The sequence below is a fragment of the Lithobates pipiens genome, unplaced genomic scaffold (assembly GCF_037356315.1).
Source record: "Lithobates pipiens isolate NorthernLeopardFrog02 unplaced genomic scaffold, aLitPip1_a1.2 Scaffold_22, whole genome shotgun sequence".
Taxonomy (NCBI): domain Eukaryota; kingdom Metazoa; phylum Chordata; class Amphibia; order Anura; family Ranidae; genus Lithobates; species Lithobates pipiens.
In genome coordinates, this window is record NW_027507784.1 from 57,169,750 (window position 1) to 57,183,130 (window position 13,381).

The window sequence follows — 13,381 nt, forward strand, 5'->3', positions numbered from 1 at the left end:
CACACTGTTCATGTTATGCTCCGTTCTAGAGCCCATAGTGAGCGATCTTTGAGCCTGTAGTGAGTGATCTCTTTTTTTTTCTTCAATTTCTTTATTTATTTATTTTTTCCCTTTCCATTTTTATTTTCCTCAAGTAAACAAGAATAGAATTTTACATAAACAATCTAAGAGTCATACATCGTGTTTCCATATTCATACATAATAAACAAAAAGAGCATAACAATTAATTCTATTCCCTTAGCCTCTTATTCCCTTTATAATATAATATATAAATCCAAAGAGAGAGCAGGCTAGGTTAATGGTAATCTATATAATATATCGGGGCAATATCAGAGACTTCACTCTCAGTCCCACATACCCCATGTCTGATCCTAGGTTGGTACTGTTCCCAATCAGGCCAGAGTTATATTGTTATCCTCTTATTTCTCATCTTGCCCCCCTGATATTTTTCCCCCCTATTCCTCTCCCCCCCCCCCCCCCCGAGAGAGAAAAAAAAAAAAAAAAGAGGGGGAGTTCTCATCTCCTTCCCCTATATCTCCCCCTCCTCCCCCTTAAATCGCATCGATCTGTCTCCTTCCCTCCTCTGAGGAGATATAGAGGTTCCATGGTGTCCATATTTCCAAGTAAGTTTTCCTTCTTTTCCTGGCTGTCCATATTAGGTCTTCCATCCTGTTCACCTCCTCAACTTTCTTCAACCACATGCTCACACTGGGGGGTTGTATTTGTTTCCACCTAAGTGTTATACATGACTTGGCTGTATTTACCAAGTGACGCAGGATGGAATTCCCACCTATATTTCCTGAGGTCTCTGACAAGTTCAGGAGGAATACTGCTGGGTCCTCCCGTATTTCTACTTCACTGAATTTTTGAGCGATCTCTCGTACCTCTTTCCAGTATTTCTTAATTTTTGGACATGACCAAAATATATGTAAAAAATTTCCCACTTCTTTCTGGCACCTCCAACACTTCTTTGATATATGAGGGAAATATTTTTTTCTGGTGTTCTATACCACTGTGCGATAATTTTATAATTAGTTTCCTGTAGTTTTGTGCATGTTGCTGTTTTAAAAATTGATTGTATCATATTTTTCTTCTGCTCCTCAGAAAAAGTCCTTCCTAGGTCTATTTCCCACTTCCTAAAGAAGGGTACCTGAAAATTTTCTACGGGTTTAATCAGTAACGCGTACATTTTCGAGATTGCATGCGTAATTGGTTCCTTTTCCGTACAGAGTTTCTCAAATGGCATATAGTCTCGATCTAATAACTCTGGCACTATCTCTGTTTTTAGAAAATGTCCTAATTGTGCCGCCTGCCAGAAATCTAATTGAAAAGGGCCTTTTCTATCTATCATCTCCTGCATTGTTGGCCATTTACCTTTTTTCACGAAATGCGAAGCTTGATATATTCCTTTTTTAATCAACTTATCAAAAGGTCCTTTCTGTATGCCTGGTATAAATCGGGGGGTTACCCAATATAGGGACTAGAGGGGAGTTCTGTGTCGATATCTTATTCTTAGCTAAGAGATGGTAGCATATCTGTAATGTGGGTCCTATTGTAGGGTGTAGCTTCGTATCTGAGGTCAAATTTCTGTAGCACCAAGGTGCTCTATGTAGTAGCTCCCTACATTGTGCTTGCTCTAATTTTACCCATATTTTCTGATCTCCATGTCGACACCAGTCTAGTAATCTACCTAGATGTATTGCCTGGTAATATTTGTATATGTCTGGTGTTGCTAATCCCCCGTATTGCTTTGGTAATATTAATAATGTCCTCCGTATCCTTGGTTGTTTGTCTGCCCAAATAAATTTCATAAATAATGTTTGTATAGTTCTAAAAAATTTTCTTGGTATTAACATTGGGATTGCCTGGAGGAGGTACAGGAGTTTTGGCAAAATATTCATCTTGATTATATTATTTCTTCCAAACCAGGAATGTATTCCCCTGTGCCATCTCTCCAGGCATCCTCGTACCATCTTCAATACTGGTACAAAATTTAATTCATATATCTTATTGAAGTTTGTTGCGATCGTTATTCCCAGGTATTTCAAGCCATAGTCCGTCCAATTAAATTTATATTTTAATTTTATTAGTCTCGTCATTTTCTCTGGGACTGCTATCATTAAGGCTTCTGACTTGGAGCAGTTTATTTTAAAGTGGGATAATGTACTATATGTCTCGATTTCCTTACATAGATTTGGGAGCGAGATTATCGGATTCGTCACTGTAAAAAGCATATCATCTGCATATGCTGCGACTTTATTATGGGTTTCTCCTATGGTTATTCCTTGGATATCCCTGTTGAGCCTTACTCTGCATAGAAGTGGTTCAAGGGTCAACGCAAACAACAAAGGGGACAGTGGACATCCCTGTCTGGTCCCATTTGTTATTGGGAAAGATGTAGATACCACTCCATTTACTCTTACTTGAGCTGTAGGTTTTTCATACAAGCTTGTTATCCAGCCCATCATTTTCCCTCCTAGCTTTATATGTCGGAGTACCGAGAACATGAACCCCCACCCCACCCGATCGAAAGCCTTTTCTGCATCTGTTCCCAGAAATATACAGGGGGTATCGGTAGAGTTGACTGTATGTATTAGGTTTAAGGCCTTAATAGTATTGTCCCTTGATTCTCTTGTTGGGACAAATCCCACTTGGTCTTGATGAATCAAAGAGGGCAAATACTGTTGTATCCTCAAGGCTAATAATTTGCTAAATATTTTCAAATCTGCGTTCAGTAAAGATATTGGCCTATAGCTTCCACATTGTTTCGGGTCTTTACCTTCTTTCTGTATCACTGTGATTGTAGCTTTAAGTGTATCTGAGTGGAAAGTCGATATGTCTCCTATTTCATTAAACAGTTTAACCATATATGGACATAATTCCGGCATAAGCGTCTTATAATATTGGGCTGTTAGTCCATCTGGACCAGGTGCTTTCCCACTTTTTATCTGTTTTATCGTGTTTTGTACTTCTTCTAGTGTGATTGGGGATTCCATCTCCTCTTGTGCAGTACTTGTCAGAGTCGGCATTTCGCTTGATCTTATGTATTCATTTATCTTAGCTTGATCTGATGCCCTCAAATTCAGATTATACAATGAGGAGTAGAAATCGCCAAACACACCAGCAATCTGTTCTGGCACTCGTTCTTCCTCCCCACCTTTTTTTCTAATTATAGGTATGTATGTCTTGGATTGTATTTCCCGTAATGCTCTCGCTAGTTGTTTTCCGCATTTATTGCCGGATTCATAGCTACACTTACGTCCTATCTGAATTGCCATTTTAGCTCTGTACTGTAGCAGATCTGTAACTTGCCTACGTGTGCTTATTAATTCTTGTTCAACTTCTAAGTTCTGGGCATGTTTATGTTGGGCTTCTAGATGTTGCATTTTTACTAATAATTCTGTTAACTTAGTTTCTCTTTCCTTCTTAATCCTTGCTCCGTGCTTAATCAATACTCCTCTGATTACTGCCTTGTGCGTTTCCCAGATTGTTCCCAAGGAACTTTCTGGGCCTTCGTTCTCCTGAAAGAAGAATTTTATCTCCTTTCTGACATCCTCCAGGACTAAAGGATCCTGAAGGAGGCTCTCATTGAGTTTCCACATCCTAGAGGTTAAATGTTTTTTCCCTGTTAAATTATATTTTAAAAAAATTGGGGCATGATCTGACCAGGTAATTAGACCAATAGTGGCTTCCTTAACTGAGGATAATTGTTTATGCGGAATAAAAAACATATCTATCCGTGAATACACTCTATGCGGATTGGAGAAAAAAAAGAGTAATCTCTTTCCTTGGGGTGTAATAATCGCCATATATCTACCAGTTTTGTTTCTGTTATTACCTCTTTCTTATTTTAGGTGTCACTGACGATGTCCCTGATGAGGTGTCTTCACTGGGGATTAATGGGATATTAAGGTCTCCCCACATAATCAACTGTCCTTCTTCGAATTCCATAAGTTTGTCAAGTATCTCTTTAAAAAAAGAGGTCTTGTTGTATATTGGGGGCATAATATGTTGCTAATGTAACTCCTACCCCTCCTATAGTCCCCTTTACAAACAGATACCTTCCATTTGCATCTATCATGGAATCCCTATGATTCCATGCTACTGTTTTTGATATCATAATGGTGACTCCCTTAGTTTTGGAAATCGGGTTAAGTGCATGGTAAACCGTTGGATACCCCATAGACCTCAGCAGAGAGAAATTATTTTCTCTGAAATGTGTTTCTTGAATAAACGCTACATCTATCTTCAATCTCTTTAAATCATGAAATAACATTCGTCTTTTTTCCGGGACGTTCAGTCCCTTTACATTCAGGGACATTATTTTTAAAGTTTCCATATCTTCTCGGGGAAAGAGGCAGAGACAAGTAAAGGTGCAAACAAAAAAAAACAAAAGGGGGGGGGGGGAGAACCCCCTCTAACCCTACCCCCTCCCGCCCCCCTCCCTCCCGTCCAATCTGCTGCTCCCTCCCTCCCTCCCCCACTACCAATCCCTGGGTTGGCCGTTTACCAACGGTCTCCCCACGAATCTCAAAGCTCTACTGCTTTTAACCACTCAATTTCCGGACCCTCCGGATTATGAGTGTTTACCTAATGGGGTTTTGTGGTTGTGCCTGGCTGCTCCTGGGCGAGCTTCCCCCGTGCCCTCCGCCAGTCTTTTATAATATCATGTTTTCTACTGTCACCTATTACTTCTCCACATAGATTGTGTCTACTCCAACATGGCTCTTTTAAGAGAGGGGGGGTTAAAAAAAAAAAAGGGAGACAGAAGCCATAGTAGAGGCAAAGTTAATTATGTCTGTCCATTCACATCTACGTATATACTTTTACATATATACACCTATACCCTTGCATATACATGTATGGACACACACATCCACAGCTGCACCTGTGTTTGTAAATTCATACATGTACCCATCTCTATATTTATCCAAAGCTTAAGCCTCTCCTGTATATATAATTTATATCAATCCCCCCCCCTTTCCCATTTTCCATGTCTCCTCTCCGTTTCTCTCTTCCTTCCTCCAAGAGCCATATTGTGTATTGACCTTGTTCCAAAAAAAAAAAAAAAAAAAAAAAACCGTACCATAATACAATAAAACAACAATATAATATAATACCTTACACTCCTCATCCCAAAAAAAAAAAAAAAATTTTCTTTTTTCTTTCCCTCTCCTTTCCCCTCTCCCCTTTCTCCTTAAAAGGGAGGAGGGGAGGCAAGGTGGGGAGAGGGAGAAAGGGAGAAAGAGGGGGGGGGGGACGGGGCCGGAGGCCACATCTTATAAAGTTATTTTATTCATCCTTAAGTTCAGGTAAGGGGGTCTGGTCCCAATCCGTAAACCCTCCGTTTCCCCCAGGTCCCTAGCTATGTGCTTTATTTTGTTAGTAGTCATATTAAAAGTTACTAATATTGGTGATTAGTGATTGACCAAAAAAAAGGGAAACCAACAGTTTCTTGTGTCCTAATTCTATATACTCTCCCCCCCAGCTCAATATCCCTCCTTATCCCACCCTCTCAACCCTCACAAGTCTAAACCATCCCCTGTGCACCATCATTCACATATACATTTACTGACCCTCCACATCCATTACTCCCTCCCCCCCCAAAAAAACAAGAAAAAAACAAAAGAAAAATATTATATATTATATTAAATCCCCCCCTCCTGCCAACACTTCTAAAAAAAAAAAAAAAAAAAAAAAAAAAAAAAAGGGAAGAAACCACTGCAACCCCTATCATCCTATTTTCCCCCTCTTTATCCCTAGTAAATTATAATAGTAAATTATAATACTCTCCTAAGTGACCACCTCTTCTAGGAACCTCGGTCATGTAAATCCCCCCCCCCCGGGACCTGAACCCCCCCCCCTTTATTATAATTACCTAATCTTATTTGTGTATTTATCTTGGACTCTCCACCTGAAGCTGCATCTCCACCAACGTCTCACCCTGCTCTTTGCTCTCCCTTTCCACTCTCTCCATTTTTCCTTCAAATGAGGATACTCTTACCTCCCCCGCTATCAAGCGGTCGGAAATGACCTGGATCTCAGTGTGTACTTGCTGGATCTCAGCACGGTGTGTCTCCTCCACTCTCTTAATGAGAGCCTCTATATCGGCTTTCATTGGTAGAGCCTGGATTAAGCTCTTCAGATCCTCCGCTTCCGATCCTATACTACGAGGGGTGACTTCCTCGCATTCCTCTTTGCCGTTCCCGGCCTCGGTTGGGCTTTCCGTCTCCCCCCTATTCGTCCGCGCACTCGCCTCCGCTTCTGATCGTTTAGTGCGAGGGGTAGCTCCTTCGTTTTCCTCTCTGCCATTCCCAGCCTCGATTGAGCTTTTCATCTCCCCCTTGTTTGTCCGAGCGCTCACCACCTCGCGGGGCTTAGCTACGTCCGTAGTCTCCGCGATATGCCCGGCAGCTGACATCCGCCTCGGGGAGAAATACTGCTGTATAGCGGGTTGTGGGGCACTGCACCCTGCAGCTCTACGCGAGGTTTTTGTTTCTCTCTGTCTAGGCGCGCTCATTCCGGGATCCTCAGGTGCAAATCACCTATGACTGGCGGTTCAGCTAGGAGCACAGACTCTGCACGCCTTCACTCAGCCATGCTCAGACCACACCCCCGTGAGTGATCTCTTATCCAGATACCCGAGCACCAGGATCCCTTGGGCCCATAAAAGACCCAGTATTGGTGCTAGGACCTTTGTGAACACCCGGGGAGCAATAGCAAGCCTGAAGAGTAGAGCCACAAACTAAAAGTTCCTCTACTGCAAATCGCAGGAACCTCTGATGAGGCAGAAAGATAGGTGCGTGCAAATACGCATCTTTTATATCGATGGACGCTAGAAAGTCTCCCATCTGGAGTGAGGCTACTACTGAGCGAACAGACTCCATCCAAAAGGACTGGATCAGAAGCTACTGGTTCAGGGATCTTTGATTCAAAATGGGCCTTGGGGTACAGGAACCTCTACAATCACTCCTTAATGCACTAAATAATGTAGAGCCTGAAGCAGGTCTTTTTGGAGGATCCGAGGGAACGCTGAATCTTAAAAATCTCTGAGGAGGCACTCCCCCACAACCACAGCTTGTAACCACGGGATATAGTTGAGGTGATCCACTCGTCCTGAACTATTGTTCTCCAAATGTCTGCAAAGTGCAGCAGCCTTTCACCCAGCCGATAGAGTGGGGGTGTCCCCTCAAAAGGAGGGCTTGGTGTTGGGTTTAGAAGGGTTTTGGACCCAGGGCTTTTTCTGGCCCTGACCTTGCCGCTTGCCTCTGGTGCCCCTGTTAGAAGCGGAACTGCCCTGGAGCACTTGAGGAAGCAGTCCCTGAAGTTTTAAACGAGAGACGCCTGCTGCTTTTCTTCATAGGAAGTATAGCACTCTTCCCTCCGGAAATCTTTTGGATAGATTTGTCCAAATGATCACCAAATAAATGTTCCACATGAAAGGGGAAACCTGCCAATAACTTTTTACAAGGAAGCTCGGCTGACCAGTTCTTAAGCTACAAAAGTCTGCTCATATGTACAGACAAGAGAGACAAATGAGAAATTTGCTGTATTGAATCCTTTAAGGCGTCAACAGCAAAACACAGCACTCAAATATCTGTCTTATTTTCAGCCAGATCATCCTCCCGGGTTAGACCTGCCAGGCCGTCTGACCTGATCCTTTATGGACTGGCAGATACCAATTGCTGCAACAGCTGTCTGAATAGCTGAACTGGCAAAAGAAAAGGAAGCTTTTAATAATGGCTAAAATTTCTTGTCAACAGGGTCTTTGAAGCCCTGTGCGTTATCTACCGGACAAGTTAAGTTCTTGTTTAAAGGAAGAGACTGCTGCATCTACGGCTGTCATGCTCCAGTTAAACTTTCCATCCATGGGATATAAAAGGGAAAACCTCTTAGGAGGAACAAAAATCCTGTCAGGATGTTCCCAATCAGCATACATCACCTTTTCCAACATAGAGTGTAAGGGGAAAGCCTGTGCGGCCTGAAGAGACATCGGGGACCCCAAAGAGGACCCAGGGGGACTCAGTAACATCTGTAAGAGGCAACTTTAAGGCAGAACGAACCATCTTGGTGCTGAATCAAAAGCCTCTGTGACTGAGAGGCAGACATCAACTGCATATCTTTTTGTACAGATAGCTCGGAAGCAGAGTCATCCGCCAGGCCCTCCACAGAATCTTGAGCTTTTAGCTCTTCCCCATCCTCAACCCATTCCTGCTCCAAACTAGGAGGCTCCGGAGAGGGGGATCTGTCACGCTTCTTGCCACCCTGTGGGATAGAGGCAATCATGACAGCAATCCTGTGCTCTAACACGGCTAGGGCCGAGGACAGTTCATCCTTGGTGATAAAGGGTGAAGCAGCAGCGTTGACTGTAGACACAATACCAGATAGGGGCGGCGTCTCAGCTTGCCCAGAAACCTCTGGTCCTTCAGGGGATACAACAATAAGGATACAACTAGGTTCATCAGGAACTACTGACAACATAGGTGTGCCCTTCCCTGTAGTGTTAGTCTTGTTTTTTGAAGACATTTACCAGCCACAAAAAGTACCTGGGTGTAGTATTAACACACCTCAGAAGGGAGACTTTAATAGGGCTCACCAAGCCCCTCTGCAACAATCCTGCTAAGCACCTTTAGCCTGGTGACTCACTTTACCCGGGTAAAGAGAAAAGAACCACTACAAATGCCTGGTTCAGAGCCTGCTCTGTGTCCCATAGCTGCCTTCTGGAAGCACCGCTTGCTTGGCATACACAGCTTAAATAAGTTGGCTGAGTGCCGGAACGTTTTGCGAATGCCATGTGCGCCATGGCAGCCAAACTGTCAAGCCCAGCGGTACTCTTGAGAATGCACGTGCGCCATGGCGAACCAAGGCGAAATGGCACACCTCGTGTCCAGCCTCTAGCTAGCTTGACTGATTGTTACAATCACTGGGACACTCCACAAAAATAAAGGGGTTTCACTTACCGTCCAGGCGCAAGGCAGCTTAGAAAGAGCCCAATCTTCGCCCCTCACGGCGGGTTCCTATCACTTGAGGACTTTCAAGGACTGGGTACCCTTCTTATGTTTAGAGTCCACTCCCTTCGACTTGTACAGCACCCTGCAGGAATGCCTTAGTGCATTCCATTAGTAATGTCCAGGATTCCACTTCGCAGGGTCCAGCACCCGGATGCTGCATTACTGGCAAAACCTCGCAGAGTCTTCTTTGCCAAGCTCGGGTACCACTTATCCAAGCACAGAGGCCTGTGTCAAATGCATTCACTCAATCTCTTGATTCATTTAAGAACAGTTTGGTAGACTAAAGGTCTTTAGAAAGGAAGTGATCCCCCTATATAACCCCTCCCACACAGGCAGTACTTCAGTTTTTTACCGGTGTCTGCAAGGTGGATTGCACGGTTGTTTGAGATCTCTGAGCTCCAGGTCTCTAGTCCCACAGTGTCCATTCACCTGGAGAAGTATAACCCAGTAGGTAATGAATATTAGCCTAACTCTGTGTCCCATGATGTACGAAATCATACACTGGCATGTGATTCATTTTCTCACATGTGTATTTTTCCATTTGTGTATATTACAGATGAGCATTTCTATCAATATAAAATGTATACAGACACGAGTATACTCACATGCATATACTTAACATGTATCTAAATAACTTACACACACGTTTACCAACATGCATATGTTTATAAATGTTATTAAAGAAGCAATCAAGGACCGATTGAAACGTTGTAGACACATTAATAAACTTGTACATACATATAATTAGACAATTGGATAATTGTGGATGGGGTTTATGTTTTACCCAGATAGTGGCATCACATAAAAGTTCAAGAAAGATGGCATTAGTAAGATAGGAAAATGGGTTTTGTCTCATCGGAGACCTGGAGTACAGCCAAAAAAAGTGTGGGTTGGCTCCCTAGCCATGACTTCTCTCTAGGTTTTTCTACAATTTCCTGGATGGATATGGGACAGAGCCACTATGAGTGCAGATTCGCATTTGTGGTTGTTTTGGATCTGCTGGGCTGGAAGCTGGAAATCCAATGTTGTGTACTCCAGTTGGGAAGATTCTGCCATTTTAAAGAATAATTGTGGGTAAGAAAACACTTAAATGGACCTTTCCTCAATCTTACCTCTTTGTTCCTCTCTTCAGCATAAGTAGGTGTGCTCTCTCTCGCGCACAATGCATGACCATACTGTATATTTATGAACACCCCTACATACATGCATAATCTTACACAAGTTTAAACATAAACTGTACCTGGACAAAGGCCTGGCCTTCAGCTCTGGAGGACCTGACTATGTGGTTTCCGGTGGTTCCCGCAAAGGAATGTTGCTGACGTAGTTCAGGTTTCCCCGTGCTGTGGTTGTGAAAAGTCCCAGCTTCCTGATAACCACTATCAGAGTACGAGTTCATTTGTGTTGAGCTTCTTGAATTGCCTAAGGATCCTAAACAGGAATATTATCTCAATTAGTTGAGCAGTGCTTCCTAAAGCAGGTGAAATCCTGTATGTGAATGATTGTAATATAATAAAAATGAAAACATGGAACAGACCCTCACTTTCATGAAGGGACGTCTGCTCTGGGGAATACATGGTGACTGGTTCTGGGTCAGCTCGGATGAGGAAGTGGTTGGGGTGAGCGGAGTCAGACAGTCTCTGCTTAGGGGGAACTCCGGAAGACGCATCTGAAACAGAAAATAAAACATCAACTTGTGACTTCTAATGAAGGTGGTATCTGAGAACAAAGTTATTTTCTAAGAAGGAAAAAAATAAATAAAGGGCCACTATATTTTATACTTCATTTTCATGAACAGATCTAAAAAAAAAAACATTAACAGTAATGGATAAATACAAGATTCAGATTTTCATTATAAAACAGTATATATTTAAAACCAAAATGACAAAATGATATTTTCCAGCAGAGTTAAAATTTATACTGCAGTGTTAAAAAAAGCTATAAGTTCCAAAATGCAAAAAAAAAAAAAAAAAAAACTACTCCGCAGGTGTTAAATTAAAAAGAAAGAAACCAAATATTCAGACCCCTTTCACACTGAGGCAGTTTATAAATAGCCTCTAAAAAGCACCTGAAAACTGCCCCTTATTCTTTGCAATGAGTGCTTTTACACTCAGGAGGTGCACTTGCGGGACTTTAAGAAAAGTCCTGTAAGCAGCATCTTTGGGGCAGCTTGGGAGCACTATAAATAGCGCTCCCAATATACCCCTGCCTATTGAAATGAATGGGCAGCGCTTCCAACGGCCTCTGTGTGAAAGGGGTCAAAATGCTTCCATGTTAGCCTGTGTGTCCATTCACACTATAGGCATTTGCAGGGGTGTTTACAGATAGAACCCCCTCCCTACCAAAGTAGCCTTTCAGGAAAGGAGATTTTGAGCAAAACGCCTTACATGTCCAAATGCATGTAAAAGCGTCTAAACACATCTAAGTGATGGGGGCATTTACCGCTTGAGCATTTTTTCAATTCAGTGATAGTTATATATAGTTAACAATGAACTGAACTCCCTGTGTAGAGTTCTCAGTTTAACCATTTAAAGACTAAATCTTTTCTGACACTTGTTGCTTACAAGTAAAAATTCTGCATTTTCTGCAAGAAAATCACTTGGAACCCCCAAAAATTATATATAATATATATATATATATATATATATATATATATATATATATATATATATATATATATATATATATATATATATTTTTAGCAGAGACCCTAGGGAATAAAATAGCGGTTGTTGCAATATTTTATGTCACACGGTATTTGCGCAGCGGTCTTTCAAATGCAATTTTTTGGGAAAAAATACACGAATGATTTAAAAAAAAAAACTAAAAACAGTAAAGTTAGCCCATTTTTTTTTCGTCCAAAAGCTTTGAGTACCTGTTTTTGTGTAATATTTAATATATAAATATTTTATCTAAACTAAACTGATTGGAGGTTTGTTTTGTTTAACCACTTCAGCCCCGGACCATTTTGCTGGTCAAAGACCAGACCACTTTTTGCGATTCGGCACTGCCTCGCTTTAACTGACAATTGTGCGGTCATGCGATGTGGCTCCCAAACAAAATTGACGTCCTTTTTTTCCCACAGAGCTTTCTTTTTGTGGTATTTGAACGCCCCTGCGGTTATTTTTTGCGCTATAAACAAAAATAAAACAATTTTGAAAAAAACTAATTTTTTTTACTTTTTGTTATAATAAATATCCCCCAAAAATATATAAAAAAAATTTTTCCCCTCAGTTTAGGCCGATATGTATTCTTCTACATATTTTTGGTAGAAAAAAAAAAAATCGCAATAAGCGATTGATTGGTTTGCGTAAAAGTTATAGCGTTTACAAAATAGGGGATAGTTCTATGGCATTTTTATTAATAATTTTTTTTTTTTTTTTTTTTACTAGTAATGGCGGCGATCAGTGATTTTTATTGCGACTGCGACATCATGGCGGACACATCGGACATTTTTGACACATTTTTGGGACCATTGTCATTTATACAGCAATCCCTGCTATATAAATGCAGTGATTCCTGTGTAAATGACACTGGCAGTTAAGGGGTTAACCAATAGGTGGCAGTGTAGGGGTTAAGTGTTCCTAGGAGTGTGTTACTAACTGTTGGGGCTGGGCTTTCATTTAGTGAACGCTGATCTCTGCTCCAATCACATGGAGCAGAGATCAGTGTCACTAGTTGCTAGGCAGAACAGTGAGATGCTGTTTACAACGGCATCTCTCCGTTCAGCCACCCCGTGAGACGATCACAGGTATGCCCCTGGTGATCGAGTACACAGGACCCACGACTGGACTCACGGGGGTCCCGACCAGCTCGCGAGCGTGCTGCCTGTGGTGCGCTCGCAATGGCAGGGCAGCATTAGAGATTGGACGTACCTGTACGCCAATATGCCTGCCCGTGCCATTCTGCCGACGTAGATCAGAGTGCGCTGGTCGGGAACTGGTTAATAAATGTTTAAATGTAAGAAATTGTCTGTATCACCTATTACTGCTTTCCCACTGGAGCGGGCAGGCGTTGATGGTAAAACGCTGCTAGTTTTAGCGGCGCTTTACCGTCATTTTAGTGGCGCTATTCAGCTGCTAGCGGGGCACTTATAACCCAGCTAGTGGTCGAGGAAGGGGTTAAATGCGCCTGTGAATTCATTTCAATGGGCAGGAGTGGTGGAGGAGTAGTATACACCGCTCCAAAGATGCTGTTAGCAGGACTTTTATTTTTATTTTTTTAACGTCCTGCCAGCGCATCACCTCAGTGTGAAAGCACTCGGGCTTCCACACAGACTGCAGGGGAGACGTTTTGCAGACACATTACAGGCACTATTTTTAGCCCAAAAGTGCCTGAAAAAACACCCCAGTGTGAAAGGTGTCTGTTAGATT

The 13,381-nt window shown here is 42.2% G+C and overlaps 1 protein-coding gene across 8 annotated transcripts in view; it reads right to left on the reverse strand.

Moving 5' to 3' along the window:
• The window catches only part of PKP4 (plakophilin 4), a 474,949-nt gene that overhangs the window by 154,297 nt on the left and 307,271 nt on the right, over positions 1-13,381 (reverse strand). For 6 of the 8 annotated variants that reach the window (XM_077447649.1, XM_077447648.1, XM_077447647.1 and 3 more), the window contains exons 5-6: positions 10,546-10,677; positions 10,252-10,439 (exon numbers count right to left, since the gene is read on the reverse strand). In XM_077447649.1, coding sequence (XP_077303775.1) covers positions 10,252-10,439; positions 10,546-10,677 — 320 coding nt within the window. The remainder of the gene's footprint in view (positions 1-10,251; positions 10,440-10,545; positions 10,678-13,381) is intronic. The other 2 variants (XM_077447646.1, XM_077447645.1) reach the window with 1 other exon arrangement.